Source organism: Rousettus aegyptiacus, unplaced genomic scaffold (genome assembly GCF_014176215.1).
Source record: "Rousettus aegyptiacus isolate mRouAeg1 unplaced genomic scaffold, mRouAeg1.p scaffold_m13_p_10, whole genome shotgun sequence".
NCBI classification, from domain to species: domain Eukaryota; kingdom Metazoa; phylum Chordata; class Mammalia; order Chiroptera; family Pteropodidae; genus Rousettus; species Rousettus aegyptiacus.
The window spans coordinates 91,781,610-91,808,649 of NW_023416285.1; the positions used below are offsets into that span (position 1 = coordinate 91,781,610).

The window sequence follows — 27,040 nt, forward strand, 5'->3', positions numbered from 1 at the left end:
CCAGCCTGCTGTGTTTCTCCTTTCAGTTAGACTCTTCAAAAAAGTCCCAAACTGGAGCTGAAAATGGAAACACTGTATCCTTTCATCACAACCGCATGTTGGAGCTGGCGGATGGACCGACACTTTGCAAAGATCCTTTGATTGTTTATGCCTTTGCAAGTAACCGCCTGAATCCTCCGTGGTGGACCTGGCAGCTGTTCCGGAGTCGACCATTATGGAATTCTGACTGGCAAAGCTTGTCATCCATCAGCTCCAAAGGTCACAACTGGTGAAACGGAGAATATATTTCCTTCATACTTTCATTAACTTCTGGATAATTTTAGTTTGAATTTTGTCTCATTCATCAAGGCTTACCATGGCCTATTTCTGTTAGTACTTAAATGCTTCACATATGTTTTTCTTCCCTAAATTTTTATTCATTCTTTGTCTGGGCCCCAGGCACAAAAGGCTTAGAGGGTAAAAAGATCCTATGCTAGGTACTAGCCGAGGTCTCATGGGGAGAAAGAATAAAACACAAAGGCCCTTAGAGGACTTGCATAGCCAGGCCCTGTTCTGAGTGCTTCACAAGTATTCATTAATTTTCATAACAACCCTATGAGGTAGGCAATATTATTATCCCCGTTTCACAACTGAGAAACGTGAGACACAGAGAGCTTAAGAAACTTGCCCAAGGTTGCACAGCTAGCACGTGGCCAAGGCAAAATTCAAGCCCAGGCTGTCTGACGTCAGACTGTACCCTTATCACGGGGCTGTGAATACCAATTGTGGCTAAGTGTTAAGAAGGAAATAAACAGGATAATGATACAAAGAGTAACAGGAGGAGGCCACTTCCCATGTGCTGATCAGGGAAGATTATGAAGGAAGCAGCATGTTAGCTAAAACCTAAAGGATGACAAGGCGCCAGCCATGCAGAGAGTGGGGCTGGGAAGGGGAACGAGCATTCGGGCCGGGAGAAACGAGAAGAGCAATAGACCAGAGAGTCATTCAAGGGCAGAAACGTGGCCTGTGTGGCACAGCGTAGAGGGACGGAAAGCTTGTCACGTGACAAAGATGGGGCGAGCGCTTCAGGAGCAATGAGGAGCCATCCACAGTCATTAAGTGGTGCAGTGACATGGTCCCAGTTGTCTCTAAAGTCACTGACTGCTCGGTGACCAGGAGGTGAGAGAGGACCTAGAATATAGGGGACCAGGGAGAGGGTGTAGGAGCTGGGGGGCAGGGGAGTGAGGAGGACTGTGGTGGGGGTGGGTGGCAGAAGACAAGGCTGGATGCAGAAGGAGGGCCTGGTGCCCAGGCGGTTCTGGCCATCTAAGGAAGTGTGGACTTGACTCGTAAGAGCCAGGGAAGCCCTGGACGGGTTTAAGCAAAGAAGTTCGAGGCTCAGATCCGAGTTTCAGGAGAGTCCCTCCAGCTGGGTGGAGGACGCGTTGCAGAGACGAGACCAGAGCCCAGTCAGGAGGCTGCTGGAAACAACCTGGTGAAAGGTGATGTGCGAGGGGCACGGCCAGGCCAGGGGTCACTGGTCTACAGAGATGACCCAGCACCAGGCGCTGTTAACACAAGTCAGACAAGGGGCTACTGTTAAGGAACTTCCCATGGCTATCGACGAGGAAGGCTTGGCGATAACCTGAATGCGAGCAATGAGTGAGTGTGGAAGGCAATGAAAGATCCTGTACCGTCTCTGGCAGAGGGGCGGGGGAGGGGGGTGCTGTGTGGGGAGACAGGGAACCTGGACATACGATCAATCGGCCAGTGGCTCGGGCTCAGTTTAGGCACATCCTGAGAATTCCACAGGCCACGATGGGAGAGCAGCAGGTGGATGTAGACGGAACCCACAGACCTCTGAGGATGGGAACCAAATATTGGAAGCCAAATGGTAGGTTTGAGCATTTCCTCAAGCATTCCCTGGGGATAGCGAGCAACCAAAAATTCACATTCCCCTGGGGGCCCCAGGACAGGAGGAGATCGGCTTCACTTACATCACGAGAGAAGTAGGCTTCACATTGGGACATTCCTAAAGACTCCAAAAGTCCCGCCGCGGCTTCCCATGACTCAGATTGCAAGAATCATGTCACGTCCCCTAGTCACGCCTATGTGATCAGAACAGCTTGAAATAAGATAGAAGTAATCTCAAGGCAAGGTGTTGGTCCACCTTTTCCCGCAATGCTACCTGTATATGGAGTTTCCCTTTACTGCCTGTGAGACCTCCTAAATTCTCAAAAGTTTTCATCAGAGATCTTCAGAGAACGCATCACCTGTGTCTGGAAACATCGGATGTGGGTGCTAGAGCCACCAGGGTCCCCTTCTGCTGTGGTGATGGGAGAGGCCGTCTCTCCCTTGACGCCTGGGCGGGTGGAGGGGGGGGGGGGAGGGGGTCCAGCCATGAGTGAGTTCTAGAGAAAGATTTTACCCCTGAGACAAGCCCGCTCTTCCACCTTCACTAGGCGGTGCGCTCCTGTTTCTTCCTTCATGAACTCTGTTTTGACAATTCATGAAAAGAAAAAAATATGTGTCTAGGGCAAATTGAGCTCCTGAAGCAATAAACATTTAGACACATCCTATGAATGGAGGTATTGTTCACGGTAGGGGGGAGTTTCCGAGTTCGTTCCTCTTTTTTGGAAGGAGAACGTGTCCCCGGCGTTCCTCCCCCGGGTCTCTGGAAGTGGAAGTCTCCTTCCCCCAGTAATTGTGGCGAAGAGATGACAATGGCCTCCTGACGGGGTTATCTCGCAGGACCTTCCATTCCCGGAGAGTTGAGGGGAGATTAAAATTCATGAGAACTGGACTAGACCGAGGGACAAGCGCAGCGCCTTCAGCCCAGTCCGGCCAAGGTCGCCTCGCTGCGCCTCCCATGGTGGGTGGGTTTGGGTGGGTTTGGGTGGGGTTTGCTGGGTTTTGCTGGGGTTGGGGGCGTCGTCTGTTTCAGATTTCCGTCCCTTGCTCCGACACAGCCTGTCCAGGTCCGTGACCTCCTTCACGACCTAACTTCGGCCCGACTGCGTGTGCGTGGCCGGCGCGGGGCCCCAGGCGTTCGCGGAGCGCGGCGGGCCGAGCGCGCGCGGGGGCAGACGCATTGTTTGTCCCGCGGCAGCGCGGCGCTCGGGGCCAGAGCAGGGGGGCTGCGCGGTGGACGGCTGGCGCCAGAAACCGCAGGCACCGGGAGGGCGCCGGCCGCAGGCGCGGCCGGGGGCGTGGCAGCAGGCGGCCGCGGGGCGGGGGCGCCGCACCACGCGGCGTGCGCCGGGCGCGGCGGCGGAGGGGCGGGCGCCGGCGGCGGGGCCGCCCTGGCGCGCGGACGGGGCCGCGGCGGGAGAGGCCGCGAGCGGGCGATGGGCTGACGGCGGCCGGCGGCGGGCGGCGGGACGGGCGGGCGGAGGCGGCGGGGCCGGCGGGGCGGCCGCGGGCGCCGCGGGGGCGGGCGCGGGGGCGGGCGCGGAGGCGCCGGCTAGGCCACGGGCCTGCGCTCCCGCGGCGGATGGGACGCGGGGCTTCGGCGGGTCGGCCGCTGCAGACGTGAAGTTCCTCGGCTCCCCGGGACGCGCCGCAAATAAAAGGTAATGTGTCTTTGTTTCCCAGCCGCGGTCGCGCGGGGAGGCGACGGATCGTGCGGCACTTTGTGTCCATTTTTTAATGCTGAGCCGGTGGATAGGACACGACACTTCTTGACGGGGCCGTAGAGTGTGCTGGGTCGCGGTCGTGACATCTTTTCACTGCAGACCCCACGTGCGGTCCACGCTACGCTCCCTTCTGCGGCCCCCCGCAACACACACACACACACACACACACACACACACACACACACTTTCCTGTGGCACTGAACTCTGGATTCACCCGCGGAGAAAGGGAAGGGCAAGGCTGCAGGCAGACCTGCGGGGAATTTTTTTTTTTTTTTTTTTTTTTTTAAGATTTTTGTGGAAATGACAGGGGCATCCCGTCCTTGCGGGCGCGGGAGGGAGCAATTCGGGGGAAGGGGGCTTGGAGGCGGGCAGCTGGCCACGAGCCGCGCTGCTAAAATGGACTGCTCTTTGCATTCCAAATGGCTGCAGTAAGTTTGATGCAGAGAGAAAGGGGAGGAGAGGAGGAGGAACCCCTCTTTGGTGTGCGGTCATATACCGATGACCCCACGCAGGGCTCCCCAACGGCAGGCAGCTGTCCAGACCTTTGGTACAGATTGCGTTCAGAAACGCCTCAGCGGGCCCGTACTTTGAAAGCGGTGGGGGCCGCCGCTGTGTAATGATCAGGAACCGGGGCGCCTTTCTCGCCTGCATGCCGTGTCAGCAGAGCAACTGCTTGCTTGGTGGATGCACGCAAATTCTGCGGGATTTCCGAGGGGCGGCTTCTCAGTAGACGTTCTCATTCGGAGGGATGCAGCCATGCCAGTCGCCCCGGAAGCTCAGCTCGCTGAGAAGGGCTGCCGTAAAGGACTCCTTGACCCCACGATGAATGGAGGAGGCTCTCTCCCCTGTGAATGGAACATCCCAACAGAGGCCGCTGCTTGCTGCTTGCTGCTTGCTGCTTGCTGCTTGCTGCTTGCTGCTGCTGCTGCTGCTCTGGCTTCTTTCACTGGGAAGCCCGGCGGCTTGGGGTGGGAAGGATTCTCAGAACACCTAAGACAGGCACATCTCTAAATCTGAGCTGTTCAGGGGTGACGGGCCTGCTCACTTTGGGAGTAGCCTTGGTTGTGTTTAGACACCTGGCCGGGCTGACTTGATCTGCGTTTGGCTGATGCAGTTTTGAACTCGAGACCTTCCTTTCACCCCAGCATCTGTTAAGTCTCGTCCTTTCCAAAAAGCATGACTGTGACTTGCAGGCAAGCACCAGGAGAGCCAGGAGCCAACTTCTGACTCCACCCAGGGAAGCCACTGCTGACCCTGGAGGAAGTACCTCGGGCTGGATGTGAAAATCTACCCCTTACACTTACAGAACTTAGCTGCCGTCTTTAAAATGGGCAGCAAAGCGGGGCTGGGCGAGGGCACCGGAGGACACATTTCATTGTCTTATTTCTGGTCTTCTCACTGCTTCAAGTTCAATCACAGCCTTCGGCCCGGTTTCATGGGAGAGCAAACCTGCAGATCAGCAGGAATCTTACTTTGATCCCCACAGTGGCACTTGTCTCTTGCAATCTAGAGGGTCAGGGGATGAGCCACTTCTGTGGGCCGAGGGTTCCGTTCTAGTGCAAATGAAATTTGGATTTACTGGAGGCACCACAGGAACAGGGGTAGATTAGAATCCATTTGTTCCTGAGAAGTTAAACAGCTACAATTCATTTACTTGGAAGCAACATTTGGGCATGCTTTGAAATCAACACTATAGGTCCATGAATGTGTTCTCCAGATAACTTAGAGTGAAGTGATGCCTAATGTGCAAAATTGTGTGGGTAGAAGTAACCTTTTAGGGGGAAAAAAAAAATAAACTATTCTTAAAGAGGAACCGTGTTAGTAGAAATGAGGATCAGAAAATCCACCCTCTTTTGTTCTTACCAAGTGTGATTTGCCAGTACTGGTGCTATATTCTTTTTGACACTCATCTCGAACTAATTTTATTAATAAGACTTATTATTTATGGCATAGGGCCTCTGTGTAATTTGTAGACATTGTTGCCAAGTCCCCTGATAGCCTGGCAGGTGGCTGGTGCCATTAGCATGATCTCGTTATTGGGGAAACTGAGACCCCTTGAGGTTCAGCGAGACGCTGATTTCATAATCCATGAGAACTGTCTCCCAGATGCGTATCATGCTCCATTTTATCGTAGCAGCAAAGTTGCAGTCTGAAGTCGAAGGCAAAGTCAAGTAGGTGCCCTTGCTTGGGTTCTGGAATTTGGGGGAAAGCTCTATGGAACAGTGGATACACGAGAATTGTGAAGGAAAGAGCTCTCGAGGCAGCCCGCCCTGAGCAGTGGGTGAAAAGTGTGTGGCTGGTGTATGATGGGAATGGCAGTGAGCAGAAGGGAAGATGTGGGAAATATTGTATTGAGGAGACCTGTCGGGCTCCCTTTGGCTTTTAGGACTTGTAGGATGGAGTGAGACCTCCAAGGAAGATCATTACCGACTTTACTTCAGAAATATACCACTCGTGGTCACATTATTGATGCTGGTGTGTGTGTGTGTGTGTGTGTGTGTGTGTGTGTGTGTGTGTAAAATACTTACAGTTCTATCCACATGCCATGTCCTTACCTATTTTAAGAGTTGCATTTAGTTTGACAGACTGAAAGACTGCGAAGATGATAGGCACTTTCAAATCTAAAGCTTTGTTCTTAGATAGTTTTGCATATGTAAATACTTCTTTAAAAAATGAAACAGTATAGCCACTGGAAAATTTCCACTTAACTCTGTCAAAATGATAAATAGACATGTTCCCAGTTAAATAGCAGATGAAGTTGTTTTAACACACTACACAGCATCAGAGTGCCTAAGTCTAAAGTTGTGACTAATTCATAACCTTTATTTTTTAGCCGTCACCTGATTTGTCAGTAAAATTTGTGTCAGAAATTCTTTATTCAGGCGTATTCATTGTGGAAAATTCCGGCATCTCGATTAGAAATGATTTCTGAGAACTCACAGGAAGAGAAGCCATGGGATAAAGCTCTTTCAATGATTATTCGTCCTAAAATATAAAAAGTATACTCTTCTTGGACTAAAGGAGGCGTAAAAAGGGCAAGTACCTCACCTGGACAGGATCGGCAGGTGCCTCTGGCCCACGTTCCCTTGTGACCTCCCAGGACACTGGATACTTGTTTCTTCCACCTTGCCCCTTTGCGACTCTTTGCTGTCCATTGCTCTCTGAAAAGATGTTAGAGGTTTCCTAAAAGGCAGGAGTTGAAGTGAGAAAAGGAGGAGAAAGGATCCTGTCTAGGATACTTAGGTACTTGAACTTTTCCTCCACTCAAGCCAAATCAGAGACTGAAGGAGTCCGGGGAAAGAGGCCGCTGAAAGCCCAACCGGTTGGGGAAGGGTGTGCGCTTTGTTCGCGTAGTTTACCTGTGGGGTCCACTCCGGCCGTAACCAGACCCGAGCACCTTGGTGGAGGCACTCGTTTTTTCCCAGGCCATTTAACCTCCTGGTAGCCCCTGGCTCGCCATTGCACACAAAGGCCTGCTGGTTTCCCCGCTCTCTTCTGGAAGGAGTTTTCCGAATCAGCATAAACCCAGCTTATCAGAAATTCTCTCCACAGCAGTTTCTTTTTGGTTCCCTAAATCCGTCAGCTGCCACCCTTCCTCTGTCCCGGGAGATCAGCAGTCTTTCTCTTACAAGGAATAATTGAGACACACCCTTACATTAGAGGCAGCCGGTTCCACCCCAGGTATCGTCATCCTAAAATGATCTTTATGCCTTCCTCAGAAGATGATCAGAGCCGTTTCTACTGTTCAGTGAGTTACAGTCATGCTTCTTTTGGATTCTGAGTGTGTGTGTGTGTGTGTGTGTGTTCAGTTCTTAATTATATCACTGGAAATGAGGTATTTCCCCCCAAAAGAGAAGTGCTCTTCTCTTTGAAGATGGAAATCAGTGCTAAAAATAAAGGCCATAATTGTTGGAAGGACTGTGAGGGGGTCTGGTTCAGTTCAGTGGCCTTTTACTACCAAAAACTTAAGAGCCAGTAGCCTCTGCTTAAACTGTACAGGTAACCCCCTCTGCAGGTGTTCACACAGAGCTAACTCCAATTCAGAGACGCAGCCTGTAGGGTAGAGCTGGTTACGAAGCCAGATCTCTCTGTCTGGTGGGTTCTGCTTTTTTGTTTTAAAGTGGAAACTCCGATTATTTCCTGATGCATCGCAAGAAGAGGCTAGCCACAGTGAAGAACACTCGAACCTGTCTCCCCAGACCGCCTCCAGTCACGTGCACCGTGGTGTTCCTGTCTGGGGAGCAGTTATCTGCCAGTCTGTGGTTACTGTATACTTTCTGTTCTCCCTGTGCTCAGTAGATCCTGTTTGAATAAGGAAAGCCCTGAGTGAACGTCCCCTACCGCATTCCAACACTGAAGTATTTAGAAGTCTTTAGAAGCCTGGAAATCCCAGCGGCTTAAAGTGAAATGTCACCTGTGAGGCCCACCTGTGTCCAATCTTGTCCCAGTCCATACTGTGGTATGGCGCTTTTTCCGCGGTTAGTGATACCTCGCCAACTTCGGGGCCAGAAGTCTCGGTACTAACACCAGTACTGAACCTTTTAACAGTAAGATGCGCTTCGCGTTGGCCCAAAGCAACCCCCTCCAACTTGAAGACTGTAACTCCACAGTTTCCATCAGATTCAGCCTGCGTCTGGTGATGAGTCTTCTTCTTGAAGGCTTTTGCCTTTCTTTGTCCTTGCCAGATGAGGGATGCATGAAAAAAATGGCGTGTAATGGGGAATTAGATTGATAATGCTTGACAGCGGATGGAAATAATCATCGGAGAGTTGCCAGGCTGTGCCATTCATAACCATAAAATGCACAATTATGCTCTCACCACACGCCTGCGAACAAGTAGTATAGATGTGACAAACTCAGACTCGGAAACCAAATAGCGTGCAGCCATCTGGAGTTAGGTGATGCACCCACGAACTGAGTCGGGGGGTGCATTGCTGGCTTGCCCATTGCTCTGCCCCCGTTGGTGATCCCCAATAAATAGTGGATATTTCTTTCTCAGAGAGAGAGAGAGAGGAAGAGAGAGAGAGTGCAAAAGAGGGGAGGGGAGGAGAGCGAGGACAAGAATCGGATTGGAGCCGCACACAAAGGAGGGCAGTGTTCTGCCTTCTCAATCCCCTTTTATTGGGATGGTTGAGTGTTTTGTAACAGTAACTACAGAGTGACCAGTAGCACAGATGTAGCCTGCAGGTCTTGGCAGAAGAGCAGAGACCTCAAGTACTGCAGAGGAGCGAGGGCTGAAGTCACACCAGATGTGCGGTGCGGTCCACAAATCGTGCACAGATGAGGTTTGGGGGTTATCGGTGAGGTCGATCATTTCAGATGGATGGAGTCTCAGGAAGGAAAGGTGGGGGTATATAGATCATTTTTGCAAATGAGGAGATGCTCACAGATGTTCAGGGACCTCGCCAGGGTCTTGGTCGCAGTGCCAAGACGAGAGTCCCTCCCTCCTGACGAGTCGGGTGCCAGGCGGCCTGGTGTGGCAGGACGGTGGAGCTGTCTGTCGAGCCGCACTCTGGTTTCTGGCTCTGCCCCTGACTAGCTACGAGGCCTCGGGTGAATTAGCGACTTTCTCTGAGCCCCAGTTTTCTTACATGTGACATTCAGAAGGGCCATGTCTGTGAAGCACCTACCATAGAAAAATATGGGAGACTCTTTTAGAATGAGAATTTCTGTCTTTGTATTTCGCCCTGGGCATCTGGCTTACTCATGTCACTGGGAGGCCAGCAGCACTAACTGCAGGGGGTTTGGGACACGTGGGGTGTAAGGTCAGTTGCCACGGCAGTCCCTGACATCAGTGTGGTACCACCTCACCTACAATATGCCGAAATGAATTTTACAAAGAGAAAACAGTGCTGCGGGTGAAGGACCTTTATTTAGCTCTTTCCGAGTTGGAAATTGTCGTAGGAAGTAGGAAGATTTTCAACTATTTTCTTCTTTACATTTTACCTGAGTGATTAGTGCAGAGAGTTAATGGCAGAAATAAGCCTAGACCCTGAATGTACTGGATGCTTGTGAGAGTTTTTCTTATCGCACCCACCCCCTGACCGCTCCGAAAATCCTGGCAGAGTTTCCTCGTAGCATGATACGTCAATGTGCCGATTTGCATAATATTCATCAAAAATTATTTATGCACTTAATAACCTTCTAGGTGTTAAATAAAATGAATCAGGCTGATAGATGGTTCATCCTCCAGAGTTGGATTAAACGGGCACACACAGGCATCAGGATCAGAGCATTAAACAAGAAGGAAGGCAGGGAAAGTATTTATAGAACATCATGGCCACATCCAGGACAACGGGTGTATTTTAGGTGAAGGCTCAGGGATGGCTTTTGGGCATCGTTTGTCTTGACAGGGTGGAGTGTGTCTGTCATCTTAGGGAGAAATCATAAGCCGGTATTCGTTTGTGGTTCCTTCTTCCTTTCTTGTGGAAAATATGGTTTCTGTTGCCCACCGCAGCTGGGTCTGTCTGCCATCCTTTTCTGAACATTGTAACTTAGTCAGTGGAGATTTTGTGCTATTTAGATACAGAGCTCTGTAGCTTCCAACTTGGAACTATATCTAAGTACTCAGAGAAGAACATCCAAAACCACAGTTCTTTGTTTCTTATGTAGCTAGATTCTTCTTTTCTTCTTGGCAGTAGAATTGATCTCACTCCTAGGGAACTGATAAAACCCGATGGCAGAATTTCAGACCCACTGCCGGTGGCTGTTGGTTTTTGATGGGACATTGGGAAAAGTCGGGATGTGGGCATGCTCGCTCGTTTGTCCTTAGGAACGGCGGGAGCGAGGACACTGGCATTCCCAGCTTCCCCTGGTGACCGGAAGTCGGGGATGAAGCCAGCCTTATTTCACCCTCCTTCACCAGCCCCTATCTGCGGGAGGTCGCCCGTCACACTGGCTTCGAAATGGCTGCGGCTTTGTTTGGCTATTTACTCATTTTCCCCACATCCAGTCCCCCAAGGGACCCTCACTCCGAGGGCACCCCAGGGCGAGCAGACGCTCTCCTGAGCCTCCCTTCCCTGTTACTAGTTCTAGGCGTGGTTTTTTGATTACTCCCATCCCTCTTCCTCCTAAGCCTTAAAAATCATTGTCCTGTGATAAGTGACTCACCACGTCTGCCTCACGCCCTCTTTGCTGTGTTCCTAGCATTCAGTTCTCCCGGCCTTGTACAATCCGTTTCTCTAACACCTCGTTCCTGTGTTTACTTCCCAGATCCTTTTGGGGTGAGGTCCCCACTGCCACCAGCACAGTTCAGGGCCTCGTCCTTCTTTCCTGGGTTGTTCGAAAATCATCACGACGTACCCCTTTACCACCTCTGTCTCAATCTCGCACGTGCGCGTGCGCGCGCACACACACACACACACACACACGCGCGCACACCAGCTTTCCACCACTCCTTGGCCCCCTCCCACCTTCATTCCCTGTGAACCACAGCCTCCGACATGGACTAAAAGGCCCGTCGCAGCCTGGCAGCTGCTTGTCTCCTCTGACGTGAACCACACACTGCCTCAGCCCATTCAGGCTGCTACACCAGAATGCCCCAGACCGGGCAGCTCATACACAGCAGAATTTTATTTCTCACATTTCTGGAGGCTGGGGAGTCCAAGGTGAGAGCCTGCTTCCCGGTTGATAGACGGCGCCTTCTCGCTGTGGCAGAAGGGGTGAGGGGTCTCCCTGGGGGGGGTCCCTTCTGTAAGGGCACTAATCCTACTCATGAGAGCCCCACCCCAAGGCCGCACCTCCTCCTAACACCATCACATTGGCTGTTAGGTTTCGACATATGGATTTTGAGGGAGACACAAACATTCAGTCTGTTGTATGTGCATACACATACACATACACCCTTGCCCTTCTCCAAGCACCTTTGACCTTTCCTGGATGTCGGCCTCTTGCAAATGCTCATCCTTCAGATCGAGAGGCTCCTCCAGTCCCTTCTCTGTGGGACACCCCTGCTTACTTCTTGATTCCACCTCCAACGCGACCTTCGCCTGTCCCTCCGCAGGGCATGAGTCTTCCTCTTTTATTCTCCCAAAGCATTCTCTCCAGATCGCTCTTCTTGTTTGATCTTGGAAATTGGAGTGACCCGTGTGCCTGTCCCTTCCCTGTAGCTTTCTGCGGGAAGGACCGTGCCCTATTTATCTTTGACACCACAGCACCTCACAGGATGCCTCTCATTTGGTGGGTGCTAAAAATATAAAGGAGTGAAGATCTGTCACATGTTGTGGCTTCTCATTTCTTTGTTTGCCGATAGCTAGAATAATTTTTTTTGCCTGCCCATGCCTGGTGTCCTTACCCGCCCTCCTCGCTCTGCCTTTTAGCCCAGACTTCTCTCTCTCTCTCTCTGCATGTTCCTGTGCCAGAGAGAAGAGACTAAGGATCGTGCAGCCCACCTGTTCTTCGCGTGAGGGTGAGCCTTGCAAACCCCAGCTGCAAAATGGCAGGAAGTATCTGAGTACCACCATTGTTGATTGATTGATTCATTCAGAAATCATTCAGTCAGTCAGTCGGCACACTTGCTGATGTGCCCCTGTGTCTCAGGAATGTGTCAGCGAACAAAACAGAAAAATTCTTGCCCTTGGGGGGCTTGCATTCTAAGAGGACGAGGCAGGCGATAAACATCATACGTAAGTAAATTACATCCTGTGCGAGAGGGTAGTAATTGCTATGAAGAAAAATAAAGCAGAGGGTGCGAAGTGGGGCGAAGTTGCCGTTTTAAACACAGGAGTCAGAGGGGCTGTCATGAGGAGGTGAAATGTGAGGAAGGCTTTGGAGGGCGTGATGGGGCAAGCTGTGTGTTTCTGGAGGACAGTCCGGGCAGGGTGGTCGGGGAGTGTGCATCTGGGGCACACCCGGCTCCCACTCGGGCTATGCTGGGCGGGGATGGGACTTCAAGGTGACGGAGGTGACCGCAGGGACACCACTTGGGTGGCTGTCGTAAGAATCCAGAACGTGACGAGGCGAGGGTGATGAAAAGTGTTCAGGGCCTGGGTACGTTAAGAGAGAACTAACGAGATTTTCTGGTGGGTTGAGAGAGGACGTGAGATGAGGCGGGAAGTCCAGAATTTGGGGATGGAAAGTTGCTGTCACCTGAGAGGGGAAAGCCGTGGGTGGAGGCGGCGTGGGGGGGAAGAGAAGTCAGAGTGTGAGATGCCGTATGCACATCCGGATGGAGATGCTGAACGGGCAGTTTGTGCACAGCCCTACCCAAGCCTGGGAGAGGCGCACGTCGGAGCAGAGGTCCAGCGTGGGCCTCAGCCACGTGGAGCGGATGAAGCCTCCATGACCCGGTCCTGAGCACGTCCCCCGTAAGCACCTCAGCCCGTGGAGGGCGTTGTTGAGATGTGCCGTGGCCCCTGCTGAGCTCTTCACACCACCATGATGCTCTGTCTTTTTTGGTTCTGTAAAAGGAATGTCTCTGTGGATTTATTGATATACATTGTATCCCTGACATACAGTAACCTGCGCATGTTTAAAGTGTACAGTTTGTTGCATTTTAACCTGCGTCTGCACCCGCGAAACCATCCGGCAATCAAGAATTGTAACTCCATACTTTCAATCAGTCATATCTGCTGAGGCTCTTTTATGTTTAAAGCTCCATGCCAGACACTGTGAAAGATATGAAATGTTCATTACTATCCCTGCCTCATATATTGTTCTGATTTAAAAGTTTGGCTTTCTCGATACAGCGATCTAATCACAAACTTATTTCCAGGTCTTTTCCGAAGCGTATGCTGGAAATACTCTCAAGTTTGGTCACCAGAGGGTTTGGAATGACACGTGTAAACCCTTGGACACCAGCATACTGGTTCAATCAGGAAAGAGGAAAGCTCAGGAACCCTGCTGTCTGTTAATCCGTTAAGATTCAGGCAAAAACGTATCCACCCCTCGTCCCTTCTTTCAGTGAAAATAACTCGAATGCTGGGCTCAGGTTCACCCTTTTTCACTATGCGTTTCTTCCTGCTGAAGGCTTTGAGAAACTGTTCTGTGTCCGATTAGAATTTTTTGTTTGACTAATAGATAGAAAGTAACCTATTTATGACTTTTACAGCTTGCTAAGGACATGCACCTTGGGTGTCCTTAGATCTCTCATTTGTGATGGCCATTGCTTTCAAAGGGACTGCATGATTTCCCGTGACAGCGTTTCCACTACCGAGAAGGGGGTGAAGGCAGGGGAACCCTCATTTGGTTTCAGAGTCTTCTCCTTCCCTCTTCCCACCCCTCTCCATTTCTTTTACTCTCCCAGCTTCATACTCCACCCCCATCTTTAAACGTTTTGGGGGAGCAGGTGCATCAGCTCTGGAAACGTGTCCTGTGCATGAAGCTGGGGCAGCAGAATCAGGAGCCCCAGGAGCAGGGTCCCCACAGGAGTATGGGCTGGTTCTGGAGCAGCTGTCAGTGTTGAGACCTCAGACAAGACGAGTGGAGGGAGGGAGCTGCCGGCACGCCTCCTGCAGGCAGGAGAGGTCCCTGCCAGTGAGGCTCCAGCAGCCTCCTTTCCAGAGAACTTGGTTGTGTAAACATGCAGGAGGCTGGCTCCATACACATGTCAAAGGGAGCTGTGCAAACGTCTGCCTACTGCAGGCTCCCAAGCTCTCCCTGTACCTTTTATTGGGGTGCTGGGTAGGGGAGGGGTAAGAACTGGAGCAGGGACCACCCCATAGGGGGTACCCATGTTCCTCGGATCTGCTCAGCTGTGCTGTCACTAGAAATTTGGGCCGATTTAAGCATGAGTCTCACAAGAGTCCACTGTTGGGCCACAGTGTTCCCTGCCCAAACCCAGACGGCTTAGCAGCCAGGCGCTGGACCCAGGCACATAGGATGTGTGTGGCTGCTTCGTGTCCTGTGCTGCTTCTGTGAGAGCAGGTGTCCCAGAGGGCCACCCTGCTTTTTTAGGTGGCCATTCTCCCGCTATGCTTCAAAAGTCACCAGAGAGTAAGGATGGAATTCTAGTCGCTTGCCGGTGGTCCAGAATACGCTTCTCTGCTCCCCCTCCCCGCCCCCCCTGCAACCTCAGGGGTGATGGAGAGCTTGGCCGTAGTGACGCACACGAGGATTGTTTGCCAGGGAGTAAAACCCTCCCCGAACTCTCGCCTCTGTGACAAGACGCTCCAGCCCCCATTGGTCAGCTCTGCCCATTCACCCTGTGGTCACGGGGATAATAGAAACTACAGAGAACGTGTGTGTCCCTGAGCCTGGACTTGGGGGTCTGTTAGCGCACACCCCACGGAATGCAAATGAAGTTGTGTCATACCCATATCTCAGAATCGCCCTTGCAGTGATGGATAAGGATGTCTGTTATTTGAATATATATTTATTAATTTATGCGAAAATAGGGTGCCTATTATGATAGTCATACCATTCTGTTTCAATCACATGTAATACCATTGTAATGTCAACAAAATATTTGCAATGAAAGTGTGACACCCTGTTGCTGGATGAGACCCACAGTTGTCATGTTGTCTCATCCCACCGATGACAACGTAAGCAAAACTTTTTTAAAATTTTAATTTAAAATGGCAGATTGAATTAGATGTTGGACCCCAAGAGGCAAATTCGTGGTACCAAGAGAACGTTGTGGAGGTTCTCTGTTACCAGGTACGTGAATACTAACCTGGCAACAGGCACAGGTGACCCACTTCACACAGCATCGCGTGTTAAAGAGAAGACATGTGATCGCACGTTTATACGAAGGAAGTTGTCAGGAAAAAGTAGAATCTGTTTGTGCCTACCAGTCTGTAGTGCGATTTTTTTAAAAAAAATTTCTGAAGCAGTAAGGGGATCACGTGACCTTTCGCCGCATGAAACCACACGTGATATCGTAACGAAAGCATTGTAAGTAAATATGTGAGTCATTAGAATGAATGTGTTTCCTTAGGATTCTCGTCTGTAGGTGTGCGCACGTATGCATGGTTCATACCTTGGAGAGAGTGGGTCTGTCCCAGCTTCCCCCAGGGTGCAGGGTACCACCGCCCTGGCTAACAGCCTTCTGGCCCCGTCCTGATCACCGGCAGGAATGATGAGCCAACGCGATCCTGTTGAATCTAGATGCGTCTTCTGGAATGTCCACTCACCGATTCCATTTCTGCCCATCATGGCAACGTTCTTCTCTCCCTTCTCATTGAATGGTCGAATTTCATCATCACCTGAGCATTAAAATGTCAAATTGGCAAGTCCCCACGCCCAGGCGTGCCCAGGACAGTTCCGTTTACACCTGCTGTCTTCGTGGAATCGGTAACGGTTCCCTTTTCACTCATAAAAGTGTGTCGGCATGGAGAGCAGACGGCAGGGTCCCCCTGCCACTAGAGTCTCTGCTGTTTAGGCTGGTGGGCGGTTTTTCCATCAGTCCCGAGAAGATGGGGCTTCCACATCTTTGCCCAGTCTGGTTCCTCCTCTTCGGCATTGCTCCATTTTATTCTTGTTTTCTCTGTGAAATATGGTGCCCGGAATTGAACACAGATTTCCAGAAATGGCTTATCCATAGCAGAGTATAGGAGGCCTCTTAATTCCATTAATCAGGGCACTTTGCTCGGTCCTGCGAACTGAGCATAGGACACAAAGCTACAAACAGCATGATCCCAATTTAAAAATTTTCGAAGCTACCGTCTTAAACGTCTTTGCCAGCTTTCTGGCACGCTTTCTGGGTCTGGTCACAAATCGCTGGGGGTCATACAGATGTCGAGAAAGATGGCTTATGTTTCGGTAGCTCTTCACGGGTTTCCAAGCGCTTTGTGTATCTTCGTAGGCTCTGCTTGTTTTTGCATCGGTTAGGAGTAAATTCATGCGAGAGCAGCGTTCGGCGGCCGCTCCCTGTTTCACGAGTGATTCGGCCACCCTCAGACCGCGGGGTACGCGGCTGCTCCCTTCACCGCACGTGGGGCGGTCTCTCAGCAGGACCCCTCGCTGCTCCTCAGACAGCCACCACTCCACGCCGGCTCTGCCGCACACCTCACGTTTCCAGAGCACGCCGCGTTCCCTCCCACTCCAGGCCTTCTTTGCATGAGGATCCTAGACGTTCCTTGCTGCGGGTGCCACTCCCAGTTCCCCAGTGAGTTAGGGTCCCCACCAGCCCCATAGCATATTACTCCCACCCCCTTGTCACGCGGAATACACTGTGAGAGCCTGTTAATGTGGGTAGTTCTTTCCGGGACATAGACGCTCCTTAAGTTTGGGGACAAAATCATGCCCATCCTATGTCTCATAAGATGCCTGAAACCTAATAGATGGACCATAAACACTTGTGGAATGAACACACACTCCAGTGGCCACTATTACATGTAATCCTTTACCGCATTTCTCTTATTTCATTATGAGAGATTTCTAGATTCCACTCTAGATTACGCGAGAGCTAGATGGCTCTCTTTTCTAAAAGAGAAGTTGCTAAGTCAAAAGATACAAACTTTTTATCCATTTACACTTTAGTTTTGTTTATTTCTTGTAGGGCATTAGTAGTCTTCTAACTAATTTGTAATGACCTGCTAATGAAAAATTTTATCTTTGAGGTATTAACCCCTCCTTTGAGTTGTAATCTTCCCTCCAAATTTGCATTTTTTTTTCTTTTTGTTTATGGTACTTTGCTGAGCGGGATTACTTTTATTAAAAAAATATTTTTTAATGTCAAATATTTATATATTTTTTCCTTTTGTCTCATCTCTTCTACGCTTAGAAAGACTTCTTAATAATTGCCTATCTATTTTTAATATTTAACTTTGTGAACCACCTGGAATTTATTTGGGGGAAGGAGATGCACTTGGTTTATATTCTTTTAGAGTTAGTCCTACCATTTCCCTTCCAGTTTGAGAAGATTGAAACAAAACAGAGTAGTTCAGTGGTTCATCTTTTAATAAAAATCCGTTGGCTCCCAACAATGAAAACACTCCTTTCCTTGATCTCCTTGCTTTGAATGTATCTTTAAAGGCTCTTCCATTGTCCTTGACTTTCTCGTTTTAAACCTGGGCTTCCATTTTTCACCTCTGTCCCTATAAGTCTGCGAGGGAGTGTACATGATACACCCTGTCGCTGACACATTGTATATATAATGCTAAAATCTAGTATCCTTTGGGATTTTCGTGTCCACACTTTGTGTTCCTTGGGCACCTCAATCTTCACGTTCTCATTCAACCTTATCTTCACTACGTGATCAAATGTTTACTTTTAAAGTCTCCATATCATACAAACGCTATTCTTTGAGATGCGTAGAGTCAGCCTTATCATTTTGTTGTTGTTGTTTTGTGGACTTTTAAAAACCGTTTTCCTTGAGTCTGTGGTCCCCATCTAAACTGCCCATCAGATCTCCTTTTGTACTATAAAAATTCCAGGTATAGTCATCAGAACCAAAAAAAAAAAAAGTTGAGCTATTTGCCTTTTCCTTTGGACAAAGCGTCTTCATTCCACACAAAGCGCTGTCAGTAGGGTGTGGGGGCCAAAACACCATGTGACAGAGGCCAGGTGCTTTCGCTCTTCTTTCCTGGCCTCCAAGAGGACTGTGGGATGTCGGTCTGGGATGCAGGTTCTTGCTGCTTCTTGGCGGGTTTTGTTTCATTGGGGCTTAGACCACACTCAGCCTCCTGTAAAGGATGTAACTGCGTGGACGCCTGTGCTGTGGACGGTGTGTGTGTGAGAAGAACACCTGAACCTAGCGGGGCACACGGGCAGGGCCCCGGCTGAGCAAGAGGCCTCCCTCTCCTCCGTCAGTGCCGTGCGCTGTGGCCCGGTGGCTCTCGCCGTGTGCATCAGCATTGTCCCACGCGGCGTGCGCTCACGCTCCCGAACCTCCCTTCCCAGGCCAGCTCCAGCATCTCACGTCAGCTCTGTCGATGGCCAGCTAGCCCCGGGCGACGTGGGAGCCACCGCCGCGGCGGGAAGGGACGGGGCCGTGTTGAGAGCAGAAGCCGCCACAATGAGCCGCAATGGGAAGTTGAAGTCATGTCTCTGGAATTTCCTCCTGAGCCATAAACTGGCCTGGGTCAAAGGGCAGATGGCGAGGTGCTGCTGTCAGACATCCGGATGCTTCCCATGTCCCCGCCTTCGTGGACCGCGCTTAGGGAGGGCGTGCTGGATGGCAAGCCTCTGTGTTCTGTGTTCGGGCCGCGCCTGGGATGCCTTTGAAATCCGAATTTTCTATTCTATGATAAAGTTTTAAAGGATAGGATTTCAGGCTCTTCAGGGAAGCACGGATAATTTTCCTAAATAAAGCGTGCTTGGGAAACATTCGTTCTTCCTTTTACACAATCCTAGCGAGTCTTGAATATTTCTTATTTTATTGTCTCATAAAGATATTGCTCTGAAACGAAAATGAATCACAGCTCAGTAACTTACTATGCACAGGGCCGTGACCTAGTAGGCACGCGGTAAAAGCCTGAAAAATATTTAGCTCTTGGCCGCTTTCCTTCCCATGCCCACCCCCGGTGTCTTAGTGATCACAGTTTCAGTACAAATTAGCATCAGGAAACATAATGGTACCATAAATATAATGTGTTAATTCAATATTTTTTAGCTTTTCATTTTTAAAAACCACTTTTTTTTTTTTTAAGTTCAGGATCTGTTACCCTGGAGTCAGTCATTCGCACAACTGCATTCGATTTCTATGAAAATGCTGAAAACGGTGGAACTAGGGTTATTTCTTCCTCTGCACACATATACCATAGTATATAAATCATTTGACAAAGGGTAGTAAAAAGTAGAAAGAGGACATCCAAGAAGTGGGAGAGAGGGAGGGAGGGAGAGGGGTAGGGATAGAGAGAGAGAGAGAGAGAGGGATGATAATCGTATTATCATGGATTTTACTTAGTTTCGAATTTGAAGAGAAAATATTCTTGATAAAGTATATTGTGACATGATGAACCTTCGTACCCTGTGCCTTTCTATATAAAGCACCCTAAAATCACCATTTGGGGGGTTGTCATTGCAAATTAGTCATTTTCTAGTAAAACCTTGAGGACGGGAACCCCCTGCCACATCTGGACGGTAGTGCCTTCCACCTTCAGGAGTAAGTCAGGCTGCTGTGGACAGGTGCTCTCAAATATGGAGATTTATTTTTAAAAAAAAAATTGAGATTCTGTGTTCCCTGAGCCACTTCCGGTCACACTTGGCTTCCTAGTAATTCCATCTGCAGGGAGGGAACGTGTCAGACTTTCAGTCTTGGGATTTCTGACCTCTGTGACAATCATTATTCTCATTCGTAAATTAATTAATTAGATTTGATACGTTAAAAATACAGACAGTCTAAGACGAATTGGCTGAGAAAGAAGCCTCGCAGGCTGCATTTCCTGTGGTTGATCTCGAACACTGACATTCATTTTTCTAGACAAGGTTTCTTTCTTACAGTTTTTTAACTGAAAAAACAAAACCGAACAACATTAAGTAATATCTGGGTGGGGTGGGGAGAGCCACCCATAGGCGTAGCTCCTAATTCCTGTCCGCGTGCATGGCGATTTTTATCGGCTGCCTTTTTAGGACACATACCATTTCATACTCTGCTGTGCTCACTGAAGCTAGTGTCATAAATGCATTTCCACGTTTCTGCGTGGCTTTTGTGATTCCGTGTGTATCTTAACAGCAAAGTTGGGTAAGTGGAGTAGACACCTCACTTTCAAGCTAACACTTTTCTGTGCATTGTTTAGAATCACAGCATGCTTGGCAGGCCTCTGCCTGGTATACCGTTGTATTGTAGTGACAGAATTTATGGCTGGCGTGGTAGCCAGCTAGCCGACATCTACGAGAAGCCTTGTTCTCCAAAAGGATTTCCTTTGAGGGTGATGCCAGCACTCCGATTGTGCCTGAACAGCTGAAAAAGAAAACAAGGAAAGCCGTATTATTTTACAATTGTTAGTATTCAAAAGGAAATTTTAGTAGGCTTGGCAAGGCAGACAAAGCTACAGATGTCCACTCTTTCTCTGGATACACCCCAAATGGTCACCCTTTCTGAACTGACAATAGGCTGGTCCCATCTTACTTTATTTAGTCCAGAACAACAAATGGGCCCTCTTTTGTTTTGGCTGTGCTGGCCAAAGAAAGTCGTTTGTTCAAACACATGATGATTCAAAGCTGAGTTTCTGTTTAGACTCACGTTTCTGGGCTGACTTTTTTCAGCAGCCTATTGCCTTCCAAAAAGGAGGCAGCTTGTAAACTCCCTATGGAAATAGGGAGCATGCTTATAAATTCCGCAGGACTTAGCCGTGGGGCTTCGTGGCAGAGAAGAGCGAACTTGGGAGACCTTGGGTAGATCTTAACCGATCATATCGATGCATGTTTCTTCCTTCCCGTGCTGAGCAGATAAGGTTAGATGAACATAATGAGAGTTTTATGTTCCAGATGAAAACAAGGTCCTCAGGGGAAACTTAGACGTGGGTATGAACTAAGTGTCACGTCACACTTGGCATGCCTCAAAATATTTTAAGAGAATGATACACCACCTCACATTACTATGATTAAAACTTTATTTGATACAGTAATGTCTTTCAGAGACCAATTTTCCTCTGCTTCTATAAGACCTGTAAGAAGGTGAATAAGTCACTCAAGTACGTGTTTATATCCTTAACCTTTTACACTACAGCGTTGGAGCCAGTTCATACTCGTCATTAATGTATTAGCGTTATTAAACCCATCATTAAAATTAAATTGTATAGAGTTAAAGAAATTACGTTAAAAACAAAAGAGGTGAATACTCAAAACATGTCACCGTCATCTACTCTTCAGGTTATTGGTCTGTTGACAGCACCCAGTGTTGTCAAGACGGTCGCCAGAAATCAGACGTGGCGAAGGTATTTGGAGTGCAGCAAGATAGGTTTTGGTGAGCGTGGTGGCCAGCGCCTATGAGAAGCCTTGTTCTTCAGAGGATTCCCTTGGAGGGTGACGGCAGGGCTCCAGAAAATGCTGCACGTTATGGCTTTGTTGTTGTTGTTGTCTAGAAAGTCAGTTATTAAATATTCAGCAGCACCCACTGAGCCCAACCCACTCATTTTTGTCTGTGAGGCCGGGGTGCAGAGATGAACAGAGGCTGGTCCTGAGTCCTACAGCCAGGAACCAGTGGGGCCGAGACTCAGCCTGGTCTCCTGGTGCCTGTCGAGGGACTTTTTCTATTACACTGCACAGAGGTGTTGGCTCAGGGTTGGGGGTCAGGCTTGGCCGTGAGCGCGTGTCTCCGGGTTTCCTGTGCCGTAGGTGAAGGCACTCTGGGCACTAGGGTCGGAAACGAGGAGACGGGAAGCGTTACACAGACATCGAATGCAGTTGCCAGAGGGGGGGGGGGTCTTCTGCTCCCGTATGATCAGTAACGGGACATGCCAGGGGCCGCAGAGGGCGGACACTGAGCTCTGCCTCTCCTGCGTGACGATCACGTTACTGAGTGGAAGGATGACAATCATGAGAGGCATGTATCGCCACTGGACGTTGCGCTATGTATCTGTTCATTTATTTCGCATCTTCTCGTAAGGATGCGAGCAGGGAGGGCAGGGACGTTGTCTTGTGGGCCGCCGTCCACCCCAGCATGTAGAAAGTGCTTGATCAATGTTTTTGAATAAACGAATGAATGAGTGAATGGGAGAACCAGTCTTGCCGCTTCTTGGCATTACACAGCACCAACTCCCAGGGGAGGTGTTGTCCAGAGGAGCGAGCCTGGTGGGGGCCACTGCAGGGAACCCTCTAACCATTTGTCAGGCTGCTGGACTCTCAGTGACCATCTTTCTCTTTCTTCTCAGATGACGGAGGGCCGTCGATGTCAAGTACATCTTCTTGATGACAGGAAGCTGGAACTCCTAGTACAGGTAAATGACTTTTGGCCAACTTTCTGAGTTTCTTCTGAGACTTAGTGGTTCAGACTTTGACTCAGCTGAGGGATGGGGGAGAAAGTAAACTGTTTTCAAATCCAAATCTGTTACAATCTGTGAGAGGAGAACTAGGACACACCCCGGTATTTGTGTGTGTGTGTGTGTGTGCGTGATTGCTATTTTTGTTCGTTCTGTTTCTTTGTACACCACCCCTAAGGCATTCAAGGCCAAATATACATCTACCCTATTGTTGCAAATCTCTAGAGAAGGAAATCCCACAACTGACATTAGCTATTCTTTCTGCTTGGAAGAAGTTAATTATAATATAACCTAAATAACTCTTGCTACAACTAAACCTGATTTAGTTGTCTAGAAGCTTATTTTTGAATTAAGTTTTCATATGGATAAGATGAAAGAGAAGCAATCTCTTGGCCTCTCTCGCCTATAAGAGCTGACTAACCCCTTTATCCCATCCTGGGGTCAACACTGCCATCTCATTTTGGACATCTGGAGAAACCAACACAGAGGAAATGAATTTTTCCTCAAACTAAGAACACAGTGGTGTCAGACCAGTCAGAGGTGCAATTGGAATCCTATAGACCGTGATCTTTTTGGCTTACTCTTGGGAAAAGGAAAAAAAAAGCATTGTTAGATCCTGAGCCCTAAAGCATGGTGAAGGTTCCAAACTTGATTTAAAGAACTTTTCACTTCAAATCTGTCGTTCGACTCCCACTTTTATAACCATATTTGTTGTACATTCTCACATGTCTCTCAAGTTCCTTCGGGCAGCGCTGTGTATCATCCGTCACGTTCTGCCATGAAGAAGCTACAGGTAGTTCATCAGTAGAGTGCAGTAGCACCCCATTCACTGAGAGGATCCATACAGCTTCCCTGGGACAATTCGCATGTAAATACTCTCACCTCGTGTTTCCTTGTACATGCTGCTTGGATTTCAAAATGTTCCAGGTTGCTAACTTAAAGAGTTAATATTTTTAATAGGATTTAAATTATAAAGGCATTATAAATGCAATGTAGGAAACAGAGACTATAAGAAAGAACTCATAATCACAGCACACTAATTCAACTACTGTTCTCATTTTAGCAAATCCCCAGCATTCTTCATACTTGTATTTCTTGCGTGGTTGTGATCGTAATGTATATATAATGCTGTATTTTATTTTTCTACCTAACATTGTCATTCACTCGCCTTTTCCAAGTTATTGTAAGTTGTCATCTCCGTTAATGGCTGCATAAATCCCGGAAATGGATATGCCATTATTATCTAATCATTCACCCATTTGAGTACATTCAAGGGCTTTGTTTTTTGTTTGTTTTGGTTTTTACAGTTTTTACCACTATGACAGGAAAATGCTATGACTAATTTATCCATGTGTGTAGAATTCTCCCACACGTTGGGTCATGTCCTTATTAGGCTAGATTCCAGGGCCTACAGTCTTATGGAGAGTCCAACTCGTGGTACGGATTTGGGGCGTAAGGCAGTAGAGAGGAGCTATCGAGGGTGCACGATCTCTCCAGTTAGCAGGATCTTGGGCTTTAACAAAGCACTTGGAACTTTAAGTTGTTCAGAATCAGTGTGAGTTCACAGGTGAATGGTCCAGTGTGACTTAAATGCTTCTTTTTAATGTCGAAGCTTTGGAGGCTTAGCAAGCAGCCACCATCTGCAACAGGAAATGAGACTTCAAGTGACAGTGAAGGTAGAGTCTCTTGGCCACCCTGCCCTGGGAAAGAATGAATGCAGGCATCTGAAATGGACTTGAATCCCGGGAAAGATATTTAATTCCTGACAGGCAGAGTTTTGGAAAGGCCGTCCGTCCTAAGCCTTTCGCAACCAGGAAAATGTTGAATTAGGCCAAAGAAGAGGAGTTCATATTCTTCTCTTCCCTTTTTAGAACATGCTTTACATTTTACTCCCTCTTCCTTCGAACACCATTTTCCCATCCTCATCCCTGTACTCGCTGGTTTCTGTGAAGTCTTCGGGTCACAGTTCAGAAGACGCTTTCTCCCCCTCCCCACAAGGCGTTCCTTTGCCCTGCCCTCCGCCCCTCCCAAGTCTGGGTTTTAGCTGTCCTCCCTCCCCTCCCCCAGTGGTTTCCCTCTTACAGCACTGCCACAAGTCATCGTCACACGCACTGTCACTGCCTGTTCACTTGCTGCATATCCCAGAGCCGCCGACAAATTGAGAGCTAAGTCTGCGTCTTAATCACTGTGTCCTCAGTACGCAGACCAATGCTTGGCACACATGTCGCTAAATAACTCCTTGTTGAGTAAACGAGTGGGTGAATCCTCAGACGCCCTGGTATGACTTCCCCAAAGGACTTCTTGCTACAGAATGATTGCTTCGTAGGGGATTTAGTTTAGCACCAAAAAAAAAAAAAAAAAAAGAAAAAAAAAAAGGAAAGAAAGGAAGAATGGGTTTAACTACTTTCTACTTTATTGCAGAGTGGGCTTGGGCAGAACTCGGGGAAATAAGGTTAAAGCTATTGAACAAAAGCCACCTTAAATATATGGCCTTTCTTTATCCTCTGCGGAGTTCTGGTGTCCAAGATTATGTTCTTTTGACAGAATCCATTCTAAAGGGAGTCCCTGCCCTCCAGCTCAGTCAGACCTACCTCTAGGTTTTGAATAGCAGAAAACATTTTGACTTCCTACCCTTCTTTTAGATATCATAAGCTCACAATGTGGTAAGGTTCGCTGCTGCCGAAGGCTTCGTTGTTGTCGAGAACAGTTTCAAAAGGTTTGTAACGAGCCTTAGAGGACGCACTGCCTCTCACGGTCTTTTGATCTGGAGTTGAGGCAGTGGGCGGGGTGAACGTTTCCACGTTTACCTGACAAGGTGTATAAGATGGAGAGTCAGGTTGGGAGGAAATGTGGAGGGCCACACGGGCTTCCCCAAGGGCGAGTGCCAAGCATTCGTGAGTAGCTTACCGGCTGAGGTGGGAGGTTGGGTTTTTCGGCCATGAGAGTAAGAGACGCATCAAAGGCTACACCTCACCAGTGGTGGAAGACCGAGCTGACAGAATCAACAGGTAGCCATCGCTTCCCAACGGGAGGCTGGTAACCAGCCAGCCCCCGAGATCACTTTCTGCGGTGGTGTAGACGTGACTAGTGTTAGTAGCATTTCCCTTCTCTGGGTCGCAGAGCAGAATGGCCATAATCCCAACACTTCATGCTTTCCCCAGATTTCTGTGGGATTACTGAGTGGAGTCTGTGCTTCCAAATCCCTGATCGCCCCATAGAAATCCTCCGTGATCCACACGGGGGCAGGGAAAGGGTGGAGGTCAAGAATGCACATACTGGGGTTTGCTATTCAAAAGGCTCATCCCTAAATCCACAAGCAGTTAGTTCCCTGACACCCAGGACCTTACCATGTCACTCCTTAAATCCGTAATTCCACCTAAGGACAGCTGGAGAGACAATGTGGATGGACATTCAGGAAGAAACCAGCCTTATCCGTAGGTGGAGGGGCAGGTTGTCCAGCCGACTCACCGTCCTGTCCAACCCAGACACAATGTCTTTGGCTCTGTTTTCCAAAATTGTTTCAACCTATTAGAAATGGACTCAAAAAAGCATCTAAGTAAGAGGCCGCCGTCACGTACGCCTCCCCGGCGGCCGCTTCCTGAGGCGTCCACAGCCAGCGGAGAGGATGCCTTGCGTATTTCGTGTTAAATTTCTCCAATCTCGTCTTCATACGGTGATCCCTTTAAAATGACGTTCTTCACTTCTTTTTCTGATCCGAATGCATGTTTAGGGGGAGCATTTTGCAAGCAGAGAAAGGGAAACATGGTTTTGCCTTAGAAAGAATAATATAAGACAGAGAGCAATTAGGTTCTGGGCTCTTTCTCTTGGTGTCTTAAAAATAGAATAGATGGTCACGAGATAGGAGTGGCTGAGGTGTGGCCCTTACTTGTTGGGGTTTCCTGAGGCCCACGATCCTGTGTGGTCTCCTGCCCTACAGGACAGGCTGGGACAAGAGAAACAGATGCGAACCTTCTGCCCCCAGAGATGCCCATCTCATGGCTTCGCCCAGCGCTCGAGATGAGCAGGTGGTCTGCTGTGCCGGCAGAGGGCCTTCCTTTCGACGACAGAGCTTTGCAAATCAGAGTCCTCTTCTCCCCTGCCACGGCGGACCCCGCTTTTTAAAACGTATTTTCCGGTTACGTTTGACATATCACATTGTATTAGTTTCGGGTGTCCAACACAGTGACGAAGCATTTATATTCCTCGTGAAGTGATCACCCCGATGCGCCTCGCACCCCTCTGACAGCACGCATCGTTACCACAGCGCTGCTGACTACGTTCCCGATGCTGTGCCTCATTTCTCAGTGGCTGTTTTTATCGTTGGAAATCCATTCTTCTTAATCCCTTCGCCTTTTCCACCCATCCCCCAACCCCTCTCCTATCTGGCGACTAGCAGTGTGTTCTCCCTGTGAGTCTGTTTCTGTTTTGTTTGTTCATTTATTATTCTTTTTTTTTTAGATTCTACATATAAGTGAAGTCATACGATCTTTGTCTTTCTCTGTCTGACTTATTTCATGTAACATAGTACCCTCTAGGTCTATCCATGTTGTCACAAATGACAAGGTTTTATTCTTTGTTATGGCCAAGTAATATTCCATGGTGTATATGTACCATATCTTCTTT

At 48.9% G+C, this 27,040-nt stretch overlaps 1 protein-coding gene across 10 annotated transcripts in view; it reads left to right on the forward strand.

Moving 5' to 3' along the window:
- The window catches only part of FRMD4A (FERM domain containing 4A), a 522,413-nt gene that overhangs the window by 329,495 nt on the left and 165,878 nt on the right, over nucleotides 1-27,040 (forward strand). For 8 of the 10 annotated variants that reach the window (XM_036227032.1, XM_036227030.1, XM_036227019.1 and 5 more), the window contains one exon: nucleotides 22,310-22,375. In XM_036227032.1, coding sequence (XP_036082925.1) covers nucleotides 22,310-22,375 — 66 coding nt within the window. Of the gene's footprint in view, nucleotides 1-2,692; nucleotides 2,852-3,397; nucleotides 3,552-22,309; nucleotides 22,376-27,040 lie in introns of those variants that run through there. The other 2 variants (XM_036227011.1, XM_036227035.1) reach the window with 2 other exon arrangements.